The sequence below is a fragment of the Mobula birostris genome, chromosome 1 (assembly GCF_030028105.1).
Source record: "Mobula birostris isolate sMobBir1 chromosome 1, sMobBir1.hap1, whole genome shotgun sequence".
NCBI lineage: Eukaryota > Metazoa > Chordata > Chondrichthyes > Myliobatiformes > Myliobatidae > Mobula > Mobula birostris.
In genome coordinates, this window is record NC_092370.1 from 3053811 (window position 1) to 3077695 (window position 23885).

At 46.5% G+C, this 23885-nt stretch overlaps 1 protein-coding gene across 1 annotated transcript in view; it reads right to left on the bottom strand.

Annotated features, from left to right (window-relative positions):
• The window catches only part of sdc2 (syndecan 2), a 166279-nt gene extending 142675 nt beyond the window's left edge, over positions 1 to 23604 (bottom strand). The window contains exons 1-2 of the mRNA XM_072273009.1: positions 23504 to 23604; positions 23132 to 23378 (exon numbers count right to left, since the gene is read on the bottom strand). Coding sequence (XP_072129110.1) covers positions 23132 to 23188 — 57 coding nt within the window. The 5' untranslated portion in view covers positions 23189 to 23378; positions 23504 to 23604. The remainder of the gene's footprint in view (positions 1 to 23131; positions 23379 to 23503) is intronic.
• Positions 23605 to 23885: the final 281 nt, after the last annotated feature.

The following is a 23885-nucleotide window of genomic DNA, read 5'->3' on the forward strand; positions in this document are numbered from 1 at the left end:
AATTCAGCAGCCTCATACAATGAAATGCGTCGTTTGTGTCAACAACCAGTCTGAGGATGCGCTGGAGGCAGCCCACAAGTGGCACCAGGCACAGCACGGCCACAACTTACTGACCCCCCAACGAGTATGACTTTGGACTGTGGGAGGAAACCAGAGCACCCGGAGGAAACCCACATGGTCATGGAGAGAACATACAGACAGCGGTGGGAATTGAACCCCAATCACTGCTGCTAGCAAGTGCAGCACAGACTATATGTGCCAAAGGGTCTTTTCCTGTGCTGTAGTGCTCTTTGACTTTATGAATCTGCCAGTGGATTTGCAAAGGTAGTTTTCTGCAAAGTCAGTACCTCGAAGAGCCAGCCAAACACACACAGGACTAGGAGCACTGCTGTCCCCACGCCAACAATGTGGCATCAAAGTGTGAAATATCTGTCTTCAAGTATTTATCCTCCATTTGATTTTAGATTCAGATTTATCTATCACATGGACATTGAAACCTACAGAGACCACCCAGTCCATCATGGGTAAAGCCCTCCCCTCCGTCTACACAGAGCACTACCACCGAAAAGCAGCATCCATCATCAGAGACCCCCACCACCCAGGCCCTGTTCCCCTCTCGCTGCTGAGGTACAGGAGCCTCAGGACTCTCACCACCAGGTTCAGGAACAGTTACTACCCTCAACCATCAGGCTCCTGAAGCTTCCGGCCCTTTGAGCTGGGTCATCACAGCAACCTTCAACAACCCCAGTGTAACCCAAATGTGATCATGGGGCACTTTACAATGATCGATGAAAGTAGTTGGAGGAAACGAGAGCACCTGGGAAAAGGCACACATTCCAAGGGGATGACGTACAGCACTCGTTATAGGGGATGCCAGGATTAAGCTCCCAACTCCAACGCCCCAACATGTAACAGCATTGTTCTAACCATGACGCCCAATCTGGATTGAAGGTCACCCACGGTTAGTGAAGAAAATCAAATATTGGAAAGTGAGATGTTGTGACCTGCGAGTTCAAGGTTTGGCCGATAAGCGATTATGTAATAGATATGTTGCTGAATAAGTAACTCAGGTCTGGTCAATAATGCAGACAACATTCAAAGTCCATTGGGCAACTTGTAAAAATTAAATTCAATTTAAAACAAAATACGATAAAAAATTTCATGAAGGACCACCATCACGCAGGACATGCCCTCTTCTCATTTCTACCATCAGGGAGGAGGTACAGGAGCCTGAAGACACATACTCGATGTTTCAGGAACAGCTTCTTCCCCTCCACCATCAGATTTCAAAGTTCAAAGTACAAGAACATATATATCACCATATACAACCCTAAGACTGATCTTCTCACAGGTATTCATAGTAAATCCAAGCAGCACAACAGAATCATGAAAGAGCACACCGAACAGGAACATTGTGCAAAAGGTAACACACTGTGCTAATACAAAAGAAAAATAATAAATAGCAAGAAATAACAAGAACATGAGATGAAGCCTCCTTGAAAGTGAGTGAAGTTATCCCCATGGATTCAGGAGATTTCTGAACAGACAATGAACCCATGAACACTACCTCACTATGTTTTATTGCTCTTTTGCTCTCTTTTTGCACTACAAAGTTAATTTCATTATTGCAATTCAATAGTTTTTATTATCATGTACTGCTGCAGCAAAACAACGAATTTCACCACACGTGCCGGTGATGTTCGACCCGATTCTGATTCTGACCTGAAATGGTGTGCTCTCCATTCACAGACACGGCCCGGGCTGCCTAGGTGCCCAACTGGCAGAGTAGTGTAGAGCTCAGTGGCCAGCATAATGCTATCACGGTACCGGTTTAATTCCCACCGCTGTCTGTAAGGAGTTTTGACGTTCTCCCCATGACCGTGTGGATTTCCTCTGGGTGCTACGGTTTCCACCCACAGCCCAAAGATGTAGAGGTTAGTAGGTTGTTAGCATGCTATGTTGGTGCCGGAAGCTGCCCCAGCACATCCTCAGACTCTGCTGACTGTCGATGTGGACAACATATTTGACTGAATATTTCAATGTACACGTGACAAATAAAACTCATCTTTAAGTTAACTTTTAGGGAGTCCTGCAGGAGGACTCCCAAATCACTTTGCACCTCTGACTTCCAAATTCTCGCCTCATTTAGAAAATAGTCTCCACCTTTATTCTTTCCGCCAAAGTGCATGACCATGCACTTCCCTACACTATGCTCCACCTGCCACTTCTTTGCCCTTTCCCACAATCTGTCAAGTCCTCAGCAGTCACCCTGCTTCCTCAACACTACCTGCCCCTCCACCTATTATCCACAAAATTCAAAGTAAATGTCACCGTAACAACCTTTAGATTGAGTGTGAACTGGCCCTTCCAGTCCAACAAGCTGCCCTGCCCAGCAACACCCCTATTTAACCCTAGCCCAATCTAATCACAGGACAATTTACAATGACCCATTCCCCTATTTAACCCTAGCCTAGTCTAATCACAGGACAATTTACAATGACCCATTCCCCTATTTAACCCTAGCCTAGTCTAATCACAGGACAATTTACAATGACCCATTCCCCTATTTAACCCTAGCCTAGTCTAATCACAGGACAATTTACAATGACCCACTCCCCTATTTAACCAATATGTCTTTGGACTGTGGGAGGGAACCGGGGCACCCAGAGGAAACCCAAGCTGTTGCGGGCAAGACCTTCAAACTCATTACAGATGCCGCCATAATTGATCTCCAAACTCTGACAGCCCGAGCTCTAATAGCGTCGTGCTAATCACTGTGCTATCGTGGCACCCATTTTCTTGCAGGCATTCACATTAGGACAAAGAAAAATGGTGCAGGTATACAAACTGCGCAAATACAAAGCCCAACGCTTCACAAGTTGTACGTTCAGTGGTGCTCTCAGACTGCTGGTAAACTTCAAAAGGCATGGTGGGTTCTCATGCACGGAAACATAGTCATACATGACATCCAAATTCTGAACCAGAGATACATTTTCTGTACATACAAAATCAATTTGAATTTTGGTGGAAGACTCTATCAGACAGTCTGGTTGTTTGTAATGTTGTTCACCAAAAAGAGCTCCTTCCGATCTTTATTTTCGACACTGAACTAACAACTGAGTGTTATAGCAAAGAACCTCTTCCTCAATGTCAGCAAGACAAGGGAGATGGTTATCGACATCAGGAGAAGTTGCACCACTCACAGCCCTCTTTACACCAGTGGACAGCAATGGAAACGGAGAAGTTTCAGACTCCTGGGACTGCAGTTTACACACAGCCTCCCGTGGTCCCGTCCTACACAATCAGGAAAGCTCACCAATGCCTGTACATTTTGAGGAAGTGAAAAGAGCTGGTCTGTACAGATGCACAGCAGAGGGCATCTTAACAAGCTGCATCACTGCCTGGCACAGAAACCGCACTGCGGCATATATGCTGGTTCTACCACAATGGGTAGTCGAAACTGCCCCGTGTATCTCCGGCACCAGCTACCCGCTCTCAAAGACGTAGACACAGAAGGTGCCGGAACAGGGCCAGCAACATCATGTGTTTTTTATTATTGTGTGCTTCATCGGATTTCGAGTAACAATTATTTCATTCTCCTTTACACGTGACTGGAAATGACATTAAAATCTTGAATCTTAACATGATTTGTAAAAGACCATTTACATTAAATGTACTTACAGTCCAAAAGGCAGTAAAAGACCATTTACAGTTAATACAACCACCAGCAAAAAAAACTCAGTTACGCCGTTGAAAAACATCAGTCTAAAGCTTCAGGACTCTTCAAAACTTGCTCCAAAGAGTGGATAAGAACATTTCCTGTACCAGAAATGTAGTAAGGACAAGCACAGACATTTGCATCAGAAAGGACACCATCTCCAGTAACAATGCTGATGGGATTTCAGTAATTCAAATTTAAATCACCAATTAAATAGGCCATCTTTCTACTTCTGATTTTCAGGGTAGATCCTAAAAAAAGTTCAAAGTAAATTTATCGAAGTACACACACGTCACCATATACAACCTCCGAGTTCATCTTCTTGTGGGCATTCACAGTAGAACAAAGAAATACAATAGAATCAGTGAAAAACTACACACTAACAAAGACTGAAAACAAACTGCAAACACTAAAAACTAATAATAAATAAAATAATACTGAGAACATGAGTTGTAGAGTCCTTGAAAGTGAGTCCAGTAGCACATTTTTTGTGAAATATACAGTGAACGTGTGCTTTGCCCCCAGCCTTGACCAAGTTTTACTTGTCACACATATATGCAAACACATGTCACTTGTGTCAATCAGATCAGCGAAGACATGCTGGGGGCAACCTACAAGTGTCGCCACCCTGCCGGTGCCAACACAGCTCACAAACCATCACCTGTACCTCTTTGGAAAATGGGAGGGAACCAGAGAACCCAGAGGAAACCCACATGGCCACTGGCAGATGTACGGGCAGCATCAGGAATTGAACCCTGATCTGCTCACAAACCATCCATTCAGAAGTAACTCAACCTGATTCTATATGCTTTGAGTAAAGATGGAGACCAGCTCTATACGTACAGTACATCGAAAGAGTGAAACACAGATGACGCATTTCACTGTTTCGATGGTCACGTGACAAATAACACTGCTCGTCTTCAACACACAGTGAAATGTGTCGCTTGCGTCAATGTCCAGCACAGTCCCAGGACTTACAGGGAGAAGGCAAGAGAATGGGGTCAAGAGGGATAATAAATCAGACTTGATGGAATGGTAGAACAGACTCGATGGGCCGAATGGACTAATTCTGCTCCTATATTTATGGTCTGATTATAAACATGATTCTGATTCTATATCCCTCACAGTCTGACAACACAAATATGACCTCAAGATGCCTTTCCCTCACCAGCATCCCTTCCTCTACCATGTGCAACTTCACAGGATCCTAACCAACCAGCAATGAGGGAATGAGTTTTATGATAAAAGATCAAAGTGTAAGATCTTCAACTGACCTCTACAGAAAACATAGAACATTACAGCACAATACAGGCCCACGACGTTGCACCAAACTTTTAGCCTACTGCATGATTAATCGAACCCTTCCCTCTCACGTTCTTCCATCATCCATGTACTTAGCTAAGAGCCTCTGAAATTTTAATTTGGAAAGGCAGAGTGAAACACCCATTCCGATTATAACTCACTGCTGTCTCTTCACAAACTAACCCCAAACTGTAGCAAAACCAGCCTCAGTGAGCAAATTAACTCCATGGTTCACCTCGCACTACTTCGAACATGGCACAATGGGAGGACCCACACAACTCTCACCAAGCATCAAAGTCTCTACAATACACATTTCCACAAGAAAGCAGAGGGAATCCAGTATCTTGTTGTTGACTAATTAGGTTCCATCTCCCTCTCTCTAGTCAACCTCAACCGCTTGTGAATGTTAAAAGTCCATAAGATATAGGAGCAGAATTAGGCCATTTGGCCCATCGAGTCTGCTCCATCATTTCATCATGGTTGATCCAATTTTCCCCTCAGCCCCAATCTCCAGCCTTCGCCCTATATCCCTTCATGCCCTGACCAATCTATTAATTTCTAGCTTAAATATACATCATGACTAGGCCTCCACAGCTGGCTGTGGCAACAAATTCCACAGATTCACCACTCTGTGATGATAGGAAGATCAAAATATTTGCAAAGAGCTTTGAAAATATGTCTTAGCACGGTTCCATTGCCATGAATTTAAATGGAGGAATGTCACTGGTAACTCAGGGAGCATTCCCCGTGTCTGACATCCCCCTCTCTACTTTCTTCCTATCCCCTCAAAATTTAGACCCCCCACCCTGCTATTAGCCATTTCCACCCCGGGGAAATGTCTCTGACTGTCCACTTGATCTATGCCTCTTATCATCTTGTACACCTCTCACCCTCCTTCACCTCAAAGAGAAAAGCCCCAGCTCGCTCAACCAATCCTCATAAGACATTCTTGATAAACCTCTCCTCATGTATGTGAAGGATAGAAGAAGTAAAGGCTACGTCCACACTAGATGGGATAAATCTGTAACCCAAGCTTTTTTGACCCTCCATCCACATTGAAATGGCGTTTTCCTCCCCAGAAAACGGAGCTTTTCTAAAACACTCTCCAGAGTGTTTAAATCTGAAAACGCTGGTTGGGCATTGTAGTGTGTACGGGGTAACCGGAGGTTTTAAAAAACCTGAGTTCCTTTCATCGGTGAAGAGACTATGGCTGCAGGAAATGTTTCCAGGGTGACCCCTCTGTGGGAGTGGGGAAGATGATAGTGGGGCCACCCGGGGGTCTGTGTAGCTATTGTAGTGGCTGTGAGGCTGGTATTGTGGTGGTGAAAAGTACTTGGGGGGGAGGGGGGAGCCATCATATTCCTCATCATTGCAAATCCCTCTGCAGCAGAGTTAGTCAGTTTTTCAATGTTCGTCGTCAGCCGGGTCATACTGTCCGTGAACTCCTTGTCGGTTGCCTCCATATGCTCCAGCATTTGTTTTTTTAGTTTTAAGCCCTCCTGCGCGAGAGCCAACAGCTGTCCGTCATTTGGCAATTTCCTTTTAAGTTTTTCTAGTCTGTAACTGGACAAACGCGCAGCAAGTACACCGTTCCCTCTTCGCTTGTTTTCAGTGTGTCCTGCGCATGCCCAGTAGGAGGAGATTCACCCAAATACCCGTTTTAATAGGGATGGAGGTATTTTCAAAAACGCCTGGTGTGGATGCCTATCGTTTTTATGAGAAACTGGCGTTTTCAAAATTATCTGGTCTAGTGTGGACATAGCCAAAATCAATTCAATTCAATTCCCAATTCATTAATATGCAAGCATTTTAACTTGGAAAGGGAAAGTGAAAAACACAGTCCGTTAGTTATAATCTGGATCCAGATTAGGTACAGCCTTTTGGAGGGGGTCCAGAAGAGGTTCACGAGCATGAAGCCAGGAATGATTAGGTTAACGTACAAGGAGCATAAGGTGCCTCTGGGACTGTGCTTGCATCTAAACTCCAGTCATTACACACCCAGAGCTACATTTGAAATCAAAAGCAATCAATAATTTTTTAAAATAAGAAAACAGAGCATTTTCCAAAAAAAACCAGGCTCAATTGTTTCTTGTACACTATAATATTTTATAATCCAGTCTGTCTGACAAGACTTAATCGGGATTAATGCAGTGACCTATTTCTGTTCTATAACATTTCACCAGACTCACACAGATATCCAGCAATTTAGATCTTCGTAATTTATTTTCCAAATAGAACAAAACATGAAAAAGGACGTGTGGGATAAAGGAGCAAAGGAAGGGGCTGAGAAAGTAAGTTTATAATAATTCCTGTGCAATATTGGCTACTTTATTAGGTAGTGGGGCCATTGAGTGTATGTTCATGGTCTTCAGCTGCTGTAGCCCATCCACCTCGAGGTTCGACATGCTGTGTTCTGCACACCACTGTTGTAATGCGTGGTTATTTGAGTCCCTGTCACCTTGAACCAGTCTGGCCATTCTCCTCTGATCTCTCTCATTATAAGACATTTCCACCCTCAGAACTGCCGCTCACTGAATGCTTTTAATTTTTTTTGCGCCATTCTCTGTAAGGTCTAGAGACTGTGGTGTGTGAAAATCCAAGGGGATCAGCAGTTTCTGAGATACTCAAACCACCCTGTCTGGCATCCACAATCATTTCATGGTTAAAGTCACTTAGATCACATTTCTTTCCCACTCTGACGTTCGGTCTGAACAACAACTGACCCTCTTGACCATGTCTGCATGCTTTTATGCATTGAGTTGCTGTCACATGATTAGATATTTGTATTAATGTGCAGATGTACTGGTGTAATTAATAAAGTGGCCACTGAGTGTATTCGGAATCAATTTATTGAAATTCCTTTAATTTAAAGATTATTTTATAATTCTATTGAAGGGAAATCTCATTCAATCATTTTGGATTCAGTCACTCCAAAATCTTGCTGCAAAAACTTAATTTCTAGGTCTTTGGGAAATGGCCAAAAATTTACATTTGTTTGACTTAATATCATTTCCAGATACATAATTTTTCAAAAACATCCACATCTTTGCCCATTCTCCTAATCTGTCTAAGTCCTTCTGTAGCCTATTTCCTCAAAACTACCTGCCCCTCCACCTATCTTCGTAATGTCCACATAACCATCAATAAAAAGAATCAATCCCAAAACAGACCCCTGTGGAACACCACTAGTCACTGGCAGCCAACCAGAAAAGGCTCCCATTATTCCCACTCTAGCCTCTGTAATTCCCTTTACCCCACTGAAATACTGATACATCTGACTTTAGCTTCTTAAATTTCAGGGTGAATTTGATCATATCATAGTCATACTTTACTGACCCCCGGGGGAAAATGGTTTTCGTTACAGTTGCACCATAAATAATAAATAGTAATAGAACCATAATAGTTAAATAGTAATATGTAAATTATGCCAGTAAATTATGAAATGTCCAGGACCAGCCTATTGGCTCAGGGTGTCTGACCTTCCAAGGGAGGAGTTGTAAAGTTTGCACTTGCATCCAAGGGTTCTTTTACTTTAATCATTTCTGGTTCATTGCACATCACCCAATCTAGAATAGCTGATCTTCTAGTGGGCTCAACTATGAGCTGCTCTAAAAAGCCATCTCATAGGCATTCTAGAAATTTCCCCTTCTGGAACCCAGCACCAATTGATTTCCCCAACCTACCTGCATATTGAAATCCCCCATGTCTATTGCAACGTTACCCTTTTGACATGCATTTTCTATCTCCCATTGTAATTTGTAGGCCATATCCTTACTACTGTTTGGGGGTCTGCATAGAACTTCCATCATGGTCTTTTTACCCTTGCAGTTCCTTAGCTCTATCCACAATGAATCAACATCTTCCAATCCTATGTCACCTCTTCCTAATGACTTAATTTCACTTTTTACCAGCAGAGCAACACCACCCCCTCTGCCTTCCTGACTGACCTTTCAATACAATGCGTATCCTTGAACATTATGCTCCCAGCCATAATCTTCTTTCAGTCATGATTCAGTGATGCCTACAGTGTCATACATACCAATCTGTAAGTGTGCTACAAGTTTATTGACCTTATTCCATATACTGCACACATTAAAATATAATATTTTTAGTTCTGTATTCACCCTTTTCGATTTTGTCTGCCTGTTACATTGCAACTCATCATGTTGACTGTAATCATCAGCCTCTCCTCGCTAGGAGTCGCACTACACATTGCCCAACTACCTCATCTTCTGCAATATCATTCCAGTTCCCACCCGAACAATTCTAGCTCAATAAAGATATTGGACTCCCTCAGTTTCCAGTGTATCCTGCCCCTTTTGTACAGGTTACCTTCCCCAGAAAAGATCCCAGTGATCCAGAAATCTGGATCCCTGCCCCTTGCACCAATTCCGCATTCACCTGCCAAATCTTCCTATTCTTGCCCTCACTAGTGTGTGGCACAAGCAGCAACCCAAAGATTACTACCCTGGAGGTCTTGTTTTTCAACTTTCTACTTAGCTCACTAACATCTCTCCTCAGGACCTCCTCACCTTGTCTACCTATGTCATTGGTGCCAATATGTACCAAGACTTCTGGCTGCTCACCCTCGTCTTTGAGAATGCCGTGGACCCAATCCGTGACATCCCTGATCCTGGCTCCAAGGAGACACCATACCACCTGGATGTCTGTCTGGTGCGCAGAGAAGCTCGTCTCTGTTCCTCTAACTAAGGAATCTCCTGTCAACACTGCAATCCTCTTCATCTCTCTGGTCTTCTAAGCAACAGCACCCGACTTGATCACTGTGGCTCCAGCCGGTAGCTCACCCCCTCAGTAGTATCTAAAATTGTATACTTATTATTGAGGGGAACTGTCACTGGTGTACCATAGAACCATAGAACATTACAGCACAGAAACAGGCCTTTTGGCCCTTCTTGGCTGTGCCAAACCATTTTTCTGCCTAGTCCCACTGACTTGCATCTGGACCATATCCCTCCATACACCTCTCATCCATGTACCTGTCCAAGTTTTTCTTAAAAGTTAAGAGTGAGCCCGCATTTACCACTTCATCTGGCAGCTCATTCCACAGACCCACCACTCTCTATGTGTAAAGAAGCGCCCCCCCCAATGTTCCCTTTAAACTTTTCCCCCTTCACCCTTAACCCATGTCCTCTGATCCCTCTGTTCTACTGCGCTCCTCAGTGCCCTACCATTTACCTTGTATGTTCTACCTTGGTTTGTCCTTCCAAAGTGCAATACCTCACACTTGTCTGTATTAAACTCCATCTGCCATTTTTCAGCCCATTTTTCCAGCTGGTCCAAATCCCTCTGCAAGCTTTGAAAGCCTTCCTCATTGTTCACTACACCTCCAATATTTCTATCATCAGCAAATTTGCTGATCCAATTTACCACATTATCATCCAGATCACTGATATAGATGACAAATAACAATTGACCCAGCACTGATCCCTGTGGCACACCACTAGTCACAGGCCTCCACTCTGAGAAGCAATTCTCTACCACCACTCTCTGGCTTCTTCCATCGAGCCAATGTCTAATCCAATTTACCACCTCTCCATGTATACCTAGCGACTGAATTTTCCTAACTAACATCCCATGCGGGACCTTATCAAAGGCCTTACTGAAGTCCATGTAGACAATATCCACTGCCTTCCCTTCATCCACTTTCCTGGTAACCTCCTCAAAAAGCTCCAACAGATTGGTCAAACATGACCTACCACGCACAAAGCCATGTTGACTCTCCCTGATAAGTCCCTGTCTATCCAAATACTTGTAGATCCTATCTCTCAGTACTCCTTCCAATAATTTACCTACTACTGACGTCAAATTTACCGGCCTATAATTTCCCAGATTACTTTTAGAGCCTTTTTTAAACAACGGAACAACATGAGCCACTCTCCAATCCTCCGGCACCTCACCCGTAGACACCGACATTTTAAATATTTCTGCCAGGGCCCCCGCAACTTCAATACTAGTCTCCTTCAAGGTCTGAGGGAATACCCTATCAGTTCCTGGGGATTTATCTACTCTGATTTGCCTCAAGATAGCAAGCACCTCCTCCTCCTCAATCTGTATAGGTTCCATGACCTCACTACTTGTTTGCCTTATTTCCATTGACTGCATGCCAGTTTCCTTAGTAAATACATGTAAGGGGGTTTCGATTTTTATGTTACTGCGAAGGCTAATTAAAATGGCGTTTTTGTTATGTTAATCTGGGGAACGCGGCTTTGTTGTGCTTTAACGCTGAGAAAGTTTGCGCTAGCAGCTTATTGTGGTTTAGAGGGTGATAAGAGGGTGTTATTAACCAATTGGGATAGTTGTTATGGTTTTGGTGTATTTGAAGATACTGTATGCGCGGGGTTTTGGGGAGAAGGCGGAGTGAGACAGAGAATGGACCAGGTGCTGTGAGTCCGCTAACGGGGTCGGACCCCGAGCGGGACGTTCGGCGAGGAGACGGAGACGGACTCGTGTGGAGCATCTGGTCGACCACCGTTGTTGGTCCCAGGCGGCCGGTCGAGGTGGTCCGAGGGGGTCGCAGGGTGAAGAAGAAGGTCCTTGAGCTCCAACTGTTTGTGCACGAAGTGATTGAACTTTGATAAGTGTGGTGCCTTTTATTTTCCTTTTATATTTTATTCTCTTTTAATTATATAGTTCCAGTAATATCTATAAACTGTAAATCATTTAATTGCATCTGGTGTAATGTCTGTTATTTGGGCAGGGTGGGGTACCTCACACAGCATCCACACAAACGAATTACCCAGTTTGGCAGGGCTGAGGCTGTTTCCCTAGACGACAGCGAGCCGAGCGACCCTGAGGGTGGCCAGGGGGGCTGCATTGTGGGGGCTCGTCCGGGATGCTTGAGTCTGTTGGTATGCTGTGTGGGTGCCCTGATTAAATCTGTAATGTGTGTCTCTGTGGGTTATTTGCTGTTGATTGCTGTATGCGTTGTGGGTGCGGTCTTTGTTCGAGTTCAGACTAGCATTGACGAGTTAGAGGTGGCACTCGGGGCTGTCCATGCAGTTGGGAGAGAGAGGAAAGAGTGGTCTGATTTGGAGGTAGAGTCTGCGAATAAATGTTCTAGCTCTGGCAGGCTCCGCCTGGCACTGGGGATAGTGTCCACCCCAGGAGGGGCGGAGACGTGTGAGACGTGGGCGGAGTGGATCTCTCAGTTGTTAGATGAGTGGCAGTGCTTGGTTGAGGGAGAGCGACAGGGATTGGTTGAAAGTTTGAGTAGGCGGGCTGGTGACGGTGTTAGAGCTGTCAGGTTCACTTACACCGTAGTGACAGCTGTCAGTTATTTGAAAGAAGGGGGAAAGTTTTCAGTGTGTCTTCTCTGGCGAGGAGGGCGGCTAAATTGCTTGTAGTGCCAGGGGGATCATTTCAGGGGATCAGTTGTTCAGTTGATCAGAGAGGTGTCGGGAAACTTAGTGGAGGCCCAGTGGGGAAACGGCCTGCGGTCTCTGGGGAAACACGTTCCTAGCAATGTACCACTGAACTTCCGCAAGGAAAAGACCCTATTCCTGAAGGCTTAGAGGGGCCACGCCCCAGGTGTCGTTATGGATAGAGGGAAGCGATGCTAAAGGTATCCTCGACCGCGGGGCACAGATCAAGTTGTTGTACAGTTTGTTTTACAACCGGTGTCTGAAGCATTTATCCTTGACAACCGCAAGGGCACCGGAGACTTTGAGTACCAGTGCCGGTAATTATCCAGAAGACGATGATTGGTTAATGACCCTGGAGTTCATGGAGGCATTTTCTGGGCACCCAGTGTGTCGAGTTGCTTCTGAGGACGTGTGTAGCAGCCTTGAGCCAGTACCGAATTTAAATGAGACCCAGCGGTGGTACGGCTTGGGGAAAGTAGCTGAGGGTGAGACCCTCTTAGTAGATGCTCCAAACCACCACGAGGGAGGGGAGTTGACCGCTGAAGACACCTCAGTGAGAGAGAGGTCGCGGCAACTGGACCCTGGCGGCGTGGAAGATGAAGGCAGCGTGTGTGTGGATGATGCGACGTGGTTTAATGTGCTGCATCTGAGGGGTGGATGTTGCCAGATCCTGAGGAGTGCAGCTGTTGAGCTGAAGATGGCCTTTACTAGTTCCCTAGGATTCTTCCGATCCGAAAAGATGCCCAAGGGCATATCCGGAGCCCCTGCATCCTTCCCACGGGGCATGAGGAAAACCGTGGGGGAAGTGAAGGTGTGTGGAGTTTTGACGTATGTGGATGACCGCCTAGAGCTTGGATTCGCCTGGGGGGACTATGAGGCGAGGCGAGTGGCTGAGCCCGGGCGACCGAAGCGAAGTGTCAAATGTGGAGGAGTTTTTGGCCGGAGGAGTTTGGTGCAATGTGAGGAAAATGATCCGACATACCAGTTGAACTTCCTGGTGTTGGGACAGACGGTGGTGGACCGGGGGATGGAAACCCAGGTCGTCAATCTGAATGAGACACAGGGAAGAGAGGGGATTTGCACCGCACTGCGGTCATATACTGACGAATTAATCCAGCGAGAAGAAACAATGACCCACCTTCGAAGGGATCAGCAGAAACTCAAGACGTCCATTCAGAACAGATTGGAAGATTTACAAGTTGGGGAAGATCAAGGAAGTGTTCTGACTAAGGTCAACAGAAAACCGAGAGCCCAGGGAGGGAAGTTTGACTACACTCCCGAGGAGGTAAAGAAATGGAGGACAGATCTCGGAAAAGGGAGGCGGACGCTTGAAAGGAACCTGAAGATGACTATCGTGAGTTTAAATGAAGTGGAAAAACTGAAAGTTGACCTGGAAGACGCCCTCAGGAAGAAACAACCGGAGGCTGAACATCCTTTAACTGCTGCTTTTCAGGTCAGGGTGGAAGAAGCTGGTGGGGTAACTGCGTCCCAGATTGAGATGGCCAGGAACCCTGAGTCAGAACTGCTGAGGCTGTGGTGAGAGTTGAAGGAGTCCCCGAAGAAGCTGACGTCTCGACTGCAGGAGGCTGAAGGGGTAGCCCCAGCTAAATGTTTCAGTTTGGAGAAACTCAAACAGCAGCTACCGATCGAAGGAATGAGGAAGAATACGGATTCAAAGGATGATGTGCTGCACATGTGGTACATGCTGCCTTTCGCTAACTTCCCCGTGATTGAGGAAGAGACCTTTGGCCCTTCTCCCACTGAGTCAGGTGTAGTGGGGAGGGCTAGCTGTGGGCAGTCTGAGTTACGGCAGGATCAGGAAGGAGGAGAGGCGGGGCCCCGGCCACGGGACAGGGGGCTCCGAGCTGTAGTGGTGGCCTGAGTAAGAGAGGAGTTGGCAAGCAGGCCCGAGGTATCCCTAGTAGTGTCTGAGCCTTGTGGGTTTAGGTGAGGGGGTACGGAGGTCTCAGAGGGTTAAGAAGCTCCCAGATAGGTTGGCCTATTTAGCGCCCGTGGGACGGGAGTAAGGTCCACTGTTTGGGGAGCACTGTCACTGTGTGTATCTGTGTATGTGTGTGTTGTGTGTCTGTAGGACTGGGTGGCGAGTTATTTAGAAGTCATGAGGACATGACTTTATTTGGTGGGGGGAGAGTGTAAGGGGGTTTCGATTTTTATGTTACTGCGAAGGCTAATTAAAATGGCGTTTTTGTTATGTTAATCTGGGGAACGCGGCTTTGTTGTGCTTTAACGCTGAGAAAGTTTGCGCTAGCAGCTTATTGTGGTTTAGAGGGTGATAAGAGGGTGCTATTAACCAATTGGGATAGTTGTTATGGTTTTGGTGTATTTGAAGATACTGTATGCGCGGGGTTTTGGGGAGAAGGCGGAGTGAGACAGAGAATGGACCAGGTGCTGTGAGTCCGCTAACGGGGTCGGACCCCGAGCGGGACGTTCGGCGAGGAGACGGAGACGGACTCGTGTGGAGCATCTGGTCGACCACCGTTGTTGGTCCCAGGCGGCCGGTCGAGGTGGTCCGAAGGGGTCGCAGGGTGAAGAAGAAGGTCCTTGAGCTCCAACTGTTTGTGCACGAAGAGATTGAACTTTGATAAGTGTGGCGCCTTTTATTTTCCTTTTATATTTTATTCCCTTTTAATTATATAGTTCCAGTAATATCTATAAACTGTAAATCATTTAATTGCATCTGGTGTAATGTCTGTTATTTGGGCGGGGTGGGGTACCTCACACAGCATCCACACAAACGAATTACCCAGTTTGGCAGGGCCGAGGCTGTTTCCCTAGACGACAGCGAGCCGAGGGACCCTGAGGGTGGCCAGGGGGGGCTGCATACAGATGCAAAAAACCCATTTGAGATCTCCCCCATTTCCTTTGGTTCCGCACATAGCTGACCACTATGATCTTCAAGAGGACCAATTTTATCCCTTACTATCCTTTTGCTCTTAATATACCTGTAGAAGCTCTTTGGATTATCCTTCACTTTGACTGCCAAGGCAACCTCATGTCTTCTTTCAGCCCTCCTGATTTCTTTCTTAAGTTTTTTTTTGCACTTTTTATATTCCTCAAGCACCTTATTTGCTCCCTGTTTCCTGTACATGTCATACAACTCTCTCTTCTTCTTTATCAGAGTTGCAATATCCCTTGAGAACCAAGGTTCCTTATTCTTATTCACTTTGCCTTTAATCCTGACAGGGACATACAAACTCTGCATTCTCAAAATTTCTCCTTTGAAGGCTTCCCACCTACCAATCACATCTTTGCCAGAGAACTACCTGTCCCAATCCACGCTTTTTAGATCCTTTCTCATTTCTTCAAGTTTGGCCTTTTTCCAGTTTAGAACCTCAACCCAAGGACCAGAATTATCTTTATCCATGATCAAGTTGAAACTAATGGTGTTATGATCACTGGAACCAAAATGTTCCCCTACAAACACTTCCGTCACCTGTCCTAACTCATTTCCTAACAGATCTAATATTGCATCTTCTCTAGTTGGTACCCCTATATATTGATTTAGAAAACTTTCCTGAACACATTTTACAAACTCTAACCCATTTAGACCTTTAACAATATGGGAATCTCAATCAACATGTGGAAAATTAAAATCCCCTACCACCACAACTTTATGTTTCCTGCAGTTGCCTGCTATCTCTCTGCAGATTTGCTCCTCCAATTCTCGCTGACTATAGGGTGGTCTATAATACAACCCCATTAATGTGGCCATACCTTTCCTGTTTCTCAGCTCCACACATATGGCCTCGGTAGACAAGTCCTCTCATCTGTCCTGCCTGAGCACTGCTGTAACATTTTCCCTGACTAGCAATGCCACCTCCCCCCCCCCACCCTTCACCCCTCTGCCTCCATCACGTCTGAAACATTGGAACCCTGGAACATTAAGCTGCCAGTCCTGTCCCTCCTGTAACCAAGTACTCTGCACTGGCTGTACATTTCCTCTCCTTCTCCTGACAGTCACCCAGTTACCTGTCTCCTGCAACCTAGGGGTGACTACCTCCCTGCAGCTCCCATCACCTCCCCATCTTCCCGTATGAGTCAAAGGTCATCAAGCTGCAGCTCGGTGCATCTGGCGCAGATGGATTTCCCCGGGAGACTGGAGGTCTCCCAGACTTCCCACACCCCACACCCAGGACAAAACGCTGCCCCGGAGCCATTCTCACTACACTACTATGCACAAACAGATGAGGAATGAACAAAGAAGAACACGAAGAAGAGAGCGCAACTTACAAGACAGTTTACCCCAGCCAAGCCACTCTAAAGCCTGGCACACTCCAAGTGAACAGCCGCTCCACTTGCACTTGAATTATTCTTATTGGCCCTTTCTAATGAATCCCTCTTGCTGATTGGTCGCTCCTCAAATCAGGATACCTGCCACGAAGCTCCTCTTTAGAAATCTTGATTGGTGCCTTGATTAAAATGTACCCCTGGTGTGGATTGTCCAACTCAGAGAAAACTGGCTCAAAGCTCTGCCTTTTAAATCTTGAATGCAGACCTGACTGAATGGTCGCACTTTTTACGCAATGGCACTTGCCGATTGGTCGCTCCTCAAATCAGAAAAACTGCTGCGAAACTCTGACTTCAAAATCTCAACCACCACCCTGATTAAAAGGCAGCTCTTTTCATACTGCACTGGTGTGGATCATCACACGTACCCCAAAACATGACAACGTACAGTGAAATGTGTTGTTTGCAGCAGATCAGATCGGCGAGGATTGTCCTGGGGGCAGCTCAAAATTGTTGCTCACAACTCACTAACCCTAATCCATACATCTCTGGAGCGTGGGAGAAACCTAGAGCATCCGGATGAAACTCACGGGTCACAGGGAGACCGTACAAAGTCCTTACAGATAGCGGTGGGAATTGATGACCTCATAGCACAGTTGTAGAGATTGGTAGGTATGACACTGTGGCCATCACTGATTCATGGCTGAAAGAAGATCATAGTTGAGAGCTTCACATCCAAGGATATACATTGTATCCAAAGGACAGGCAGACAGGCAGAGGGGGTAGTGTGGTAAAAAAAAAAGAAATCAAATCCTTAGAGAGAGGTGACATAGGATCAGAAATGTAGAATCCTTGGGGGTAGAGTTAAGAAATTGCAAATGTAAAAAGACCCTTATGGGAGTTATATACACGCCTCCAAGCAGTCAGCCAGGATATGGGATGCAAATCATAATGGGAGATAGAAAATGTTACAATAGTCACGGCGATTTCAATATGCAGGTAGATTGGGATTTTAGATTTAGATTATGAAGACACGTAGTCCTCTTTTATTATCATTTAGTAATGCATGCATTAAGAAATGATACATTATTTCCTCCAGTGTGATATCACAAAACACAGGACAAACCAAGACTGAAAAAACTGACAAAACCACGTAATTATACATATAGTTACAACAGTGTAACAATACCATAACTTGATGAAGAAGTCCATGAGCACAGTAGAGTTCAACGTTTCTCAAATGTCCCACATCTCATGCAAACGGGAGAAGGAAGAAAAACTCTCCCTGCCATGCCGACCACAATCTGAAAGCTTCGAGCTCTGATCAGCTCTCCGACACCGAGTACTGAGCGCCATCTCTGTCCAAATGATTCGACCTCCTTCCCGGTCGCCAAAAGCAGGCAAGGCCGGGGATTCTGAGGCCTACCCTCTGAAAGATTCCCGAGCACACAGTAACAACAGCAGCGAACTGGCGTTTCAGAAATTTCTCCAGATGTTCCTCTGTGCTTTCACATCCATTCTCCATCAAAGAGATGCCTTTTTAGAGCAGCTTGTGTTTGAGCCCACTATGGGACTAGCTATTCTGGAGTGGATGTAGTGCAATGAACTGGAATTGATTAGGGAGCTTAAGCTAAAGAAACCCTTCAGAGATACTATGATAGAATTCGCCCTGCAGTTTGAGAAGGAGAAGCTAAAGTCAGATGTATCAGTACTACAGAGCAGTAAAGGGATTTACAGAGGCATGAGGGAGGAGCTGGCCAGAGTTAATTGGGAAGGGACACAAGCAGATATGACGGCAGAACAGCGATGGCCGGAGTTTCTGGAAGCAATTCAGAAGGCACAGGATAGATTTGTCCCAAAGATGAAGAAGTGTTCTAAAGTCAACCACGGCTGAAAAGGGAAGTCAAAGCCAACATAAAAGCAAAAGGAAAACAGCAAAAGCTAGTGGAAAGTTAGAGAATTGGGAAGCTTTTAAAACCAACAGAGAGCAACTAAAAGAGCCATAAGAAGGGAAAGGATCAAATATAAAGAGCATGTCAAACTTTTTCCACATATGTTAAGGAGTAAAAGAGAAGTAAGATTAGATATTGAACAACTGGTAAATGACGCTGGAGAGCTAGTAATGGGGACAATGAAATGGCGAATGAATAAGTGTTTTGCATCAGCCTTTTCTGTGGAAGTTGCTAGCAGTACGGTGGAAGTTCCAGGCATCAGGGGGCATGAAGTGTGTGAAGTTACCATAACTAGAGAGAAGGTTCTTGAGAAATTGAAAGGTCTGAATGTAGATAAGTCACCTGGACCAGATGGTGCACACCCCAGAGTTCTGAAAGAAGTGGCTGAAGAGATTATGGAGGCATTAGTAACGATCTTTCAGGAATTACTAGATTCTGGAATGATTCCAGATGGCTGGAAAATTGCAAATGTCACTCCACTCTTTAAAAAGAGAAGGATCTAGAAGAAAGGAAACTATAGACCACTTAATCTGACATCAGTGGTTGGGGAGATGTTGGAGTCGATTGTTAAAGATGTGGTTTTGGGGTACTTGGAGGCACATGGTAAAATAGGTTGCGGTCAGCATGGCTTCCTTAAGGGAAAATCTTGCCTGACAAATCTGTTAGAATTCTTTGAAGAAATAACAAGCAGGATAGACAAAGGAGATTCAGTTTATGCTGTACTTGGATTTTCAGAAGGTCTTTGACAAGGTGCCACACATTAGGCTGTTTAGTAGGACATGATCCTGCTTAGCAAATACAAGCCCATGGTATTACAGGAAAGATTCTGGCATGGATAGAGCAGTGGCTGATTAGCAGGAGGCAGATGGGAATAAAGGGAGCCTTTTCTGGTTGGCTGTCAGTGACTAGTGGTGTTCCACAGGGGTCGGTGTTGGGAGTGCCTCTTTTAACGTTGTATGTTAATGATTTGGATGATGAAATTGCTGGCTTTGTTACAAAGTTTGTAGACAATATGAAGATAGGCCGAGGGCAGGAAGTTTTGAGGAAGCAGAGAGGCTACAGAAGTAAATACAAAATACTCTACAGATGCTGGGGTCAAAGCAACACTCACAACACGCTGGAGGAACTCAGCAGGTCGGGCAGCATCTGTGGAAACGAGTCGAGGTTTCGGGCCGGAACCCTTCGTCAGGACTGTAGGGGGAAGGGGCAGAGGCCCTATAAAGAAGGTGGGGGGAGGGTGGAAGGGAGAAGGCTGGTAGGTTCCAGGTGAAAAACCAGTAAGGGGAAAGATAAAGGGGTGGGGGAGGGGAGGCAGGGAGGGGATAGGCAGGAAAGGTGAAGAAAGAATAGGGGAAAACACAATGGGTAGTAGAAGGAGGCGGAACCATGAGGGAGGTGATAGGCAGCTGGGGGAGGGGCAGAGTGACATAGGGATAGGGGAAGGGGGTGGGGGAGGGAATTACCAGAAGTTGGAGAATTCTATGTTCATACCAAGGGGCTGGAGACTAATTAGACGGTATATGAAGTGTTGCTCCTCCAAGCTGAGTTCAGCCTCATCATGGCAGTAGAGGACTGATCCACATGTCCCTCTCCACGGATCTCCCACCCGGCACTTATCCCTGTAAGCGTAAGTGCTACACCTGTCCCTACCCCTCCTCTCTTGCCTCATTCAGGGCCCCAAACAGTCCTTCCAGGTGAGGCAACACTTCACTTGTGAGTCTGTTGGGGTCATCTATTGCATCCGGTGCTCCCGGTGCGGCCTCCTCTACATCGGTGAAACCCGACGCAGATTGAGGGACCGCTTCGTTGAGCACCTCCGTTCTGTCCGCCACAACAGACAGGATCTCCCAGTAGCCACCCACTTCAGCTCTGCTTCCCATTCTCATTCAGATATGTCCATACATGGCCTCCTCTACTGCCATAATGAGGCTAAGCTCAGGTTTCGATTTCTGCCCCTTCCCTCTTCAGTCCTGATGGAGGGTTCCGGCCCGAAACGTCGACTCATCGTTTCCACGGATGCTGCCCGGCCTGCTGAGTTCCTCCAGCGTGTTGCAAGTGAGGCTACAGAAGGACTCATCAGGAGAATGGGCAAGGAAGTGGCAGATGGAATACAGTACAGTGTTATGAAGTGTATGGTCATGGGGTTGAGAGGGAAATGGATCAGCCATTTAGGAATGGCGAAGCCCACCCAATGAGCCAAATGGCCCAATTCTGCCCCCGTGTCCTATGCACTGACGGCTGGGCGGACGGCAAGTGCAAAGATGAGTCAGTACTTCATGCACAATGTAGTCATAACAGTTGTACATGTCAAATGAATTCAACATTCTAACCTGTGTCAGAGATGATAAATATTGTTACCTGAAGCTTTATCAGGCATTGGTCAGACCGCACTTGAGAGTATTGTCAGCAGTTTTGGGCTCCTTATCGAAGAAAGGATGTGCTGGCATTGGACAGGGTCCAGAGGAGGTTCCTGAGAATAATTTTGGTAATGAAAGGGTGGAGTTTAGAGCAACAGATATTGAAAGGCCTAGACAGGATGGACATAGAGAGGATGTTTCCTGTGGTGGGAGAGTCTAGGACCAGAGGACACAGCCTCGGAACGGAGGGACATCCATCCAGAACACAGATGAGGGGGAATTTCTTTAGCCAGAGGGTGGTGAATCTGTGGAATTCATTGCCACAACTGGTTGTGGAGGCCAAGTCATTGGGTATATTTAAAGGTGAGGTTGATAGATTCTTGATTTGCCAGGGCATGGAAGGTTACAGGGAGAAAGCAGGAGAATGGGGTTGAGAGGGATGATAAATCAGCCACCATGGAATGGTAGAGCAGACTCGATGGGCTGAATGGCCTAACTCCACTCCTCTGTCTTATGGTCTTTCATGTCAGGGAGCCTCTATGAAGGGGGAATGTTTTGAGCCCATCTGGAGACAGAACAATTCTGGGTCTGGCTTCTTTCCCCTCTCATTTCCAGCCCGATGAAGGTTCTCACTTATTCATTTCCATAGATGCTGCCTGACCTGCTGAGTTCCTCCAGCATTTTGTGAGAGGCACGCCTTGTTCTTGTGTGCAGAGCAGCCCATCGTTTACAGATTTCAGCACAGGTCCCATCTGCTTCATGTGTGAAGATCGGTTTGTGGAGTCCGCACAGCTAGCGTCTGGTCAAGGACCTTCTGCTGGTGTCAATCGGGATGCAGATTTTCAGATCAGAAGCACGCCTGCTGTACGTCTCGCACAAATGGACAGCCAAACCATACTAAGAAACTCGTTTTTATCTTTGAGAACCAAGGTTGTTGATTTGGAGTACCGATAATTTTGCAATCGTTCAATTACTTACGGCAAAACAAACCATGATGTACAAAGCAGGTCGCAACGGGATTGTTCAGGGCATAAAGTTTTACCGAGTTCGATCAGTACACTTTATGGAGTTCACTCTTGGAAAACTGACATCTCCATATCTCTCTCTCTCTCCTCTCACCCCCTCCTCCCCTTTTCCTCTCCCCGATCTCTCCCTTTCCCCAGTCCATCTCCCGCTCTCTCTGAACTGGTTATCAGAATTGTAGTCATCGGAATGATTCCCTTCATCACTTCGCTCTGCGAAACATTTAGGAGCCGCGCTTCTCATTACCACTGACAAACCGCATTTTTTTTAAATTACAGATGAAGTATAACGCCACTAAAGAGTTTTGTGAGAGAATACAGTATAATGTAAATGTCATCGGAAATAGATACTAACAATGATACTCCTTCCATACAAAAAAAAACAAAATTTAATCTTAAATCCACTTTGATTTTGTTAATTTTAAAGCAGCTCTGTGGCGAACTCAAGGGGCATTAAGTGATCTGAAAGTAGATACGGCCACTCTGGAAACCCCTGGCTGCTGTGCTAAACATCTGCAGCCCTGCGCCATGAACGAACCGTGCCATTTACGTACAAAAGCGAGAAATATTAAAAACCTCCCGCGCCATCTAAAGGACTCGGATAGTCAGTCCACTAAACATCCCACCTGTGTTCGTTCGTTCGTGTTTTTTCACACACACACACACACGCACACTCACTCACACACACCCACACTCACTCACACACACCTTAACTTTAGTTAGAAACTTGTCTCTGCATCTCTTAGTTCCTGACTTGTCCAGCTCCCCCTCGGCCGGCCGGCAGCGAGGGCTGAGTGGGCGAGTTGGGGGAATGAAGCGCCGCTTTCTCCTTCGCACTGCCCCAGGCCAGACTGCCCGGGATTAAAGAGCGCCACATTCCCGCATACTCCGAACACACATTAGCCTGCGCCCGCCACCCCGGACGGGACAGAAAGAAGCCTCCTCGAAAATAAATCAGAAACAACTCAAATCTCCAGGCACACGGCCAGAGTAAGGAGATGCAGTGAGGGCAATAAGTTTATACTGGGGTGTAAATGGATTTGGTAAGAGACAGATAACCATTTCAGCGAGCGTGGACACTCGGTGCCAGCGCTCGCTTGCCCTTATCCTCTCCTGTCCGATCCAGGAACTTAGTCTGCCGGCCACTTACCAGCTCGCCGTTAGCCAGCGTACAGAGTCCCAGAGTGAGCAGGATCCAGCCGTTCATCGTGCCGCCGCCGCCGCTCTCCGGGTGCCACACGGGCTGCAGGGATCCGACTCGCCGGGCTTCACCTCGCCTCCCTCCCGCTAACACAGCGCACCACCTCGGTCCTTGGCAACGCTATACCTCCCAGGCTCCTTCTTCGGAGAATATTCTTCCGCGGACTTCTTCCTTTCTCCGCAATCTCAGCTTCCCCCTGATTAATCAGATCAGATGCATCAGAAAACTTTGCGTTTTATACAGGAAACAGCGAGAGAGAGAACGGAGAGCGGAAGGCGGCGCTGCCTTCCCCGCTGATGGTCACACACGGACAGCCCTTACCCAACTGTGCCGGAGCAAGCCCGCACGCCCGGGGCTCTGCGATGGAAGCGGGGCAGCGGATCCGCTCGGAGCCGACGCGTGCGCAGCGATGCCGAGCGCTTCGGGGAGGGCGGCCCGTGAGTGACGGCGGCTCGGCAGCGCGGTCTGCAGGTCGCCGTCAGGCCGGACCGGCGGATTTCCAGCCTCCACATGATCAGACAGGGACGCGAAAGTACACGTGTGCACGAGAAACTTGCTCGCAGCAGCACCTCAGATAAACACCACTGACAAGATCAGGTCCTCCCTGGCTTAGTTCTCCCCCTCTTGTCCTGTCCGAGAAGGGTCTCGCCCCGAAACATCGACTGTACTCTTTTCCATAGATGCAACCTGGCCTGCTGAGTTC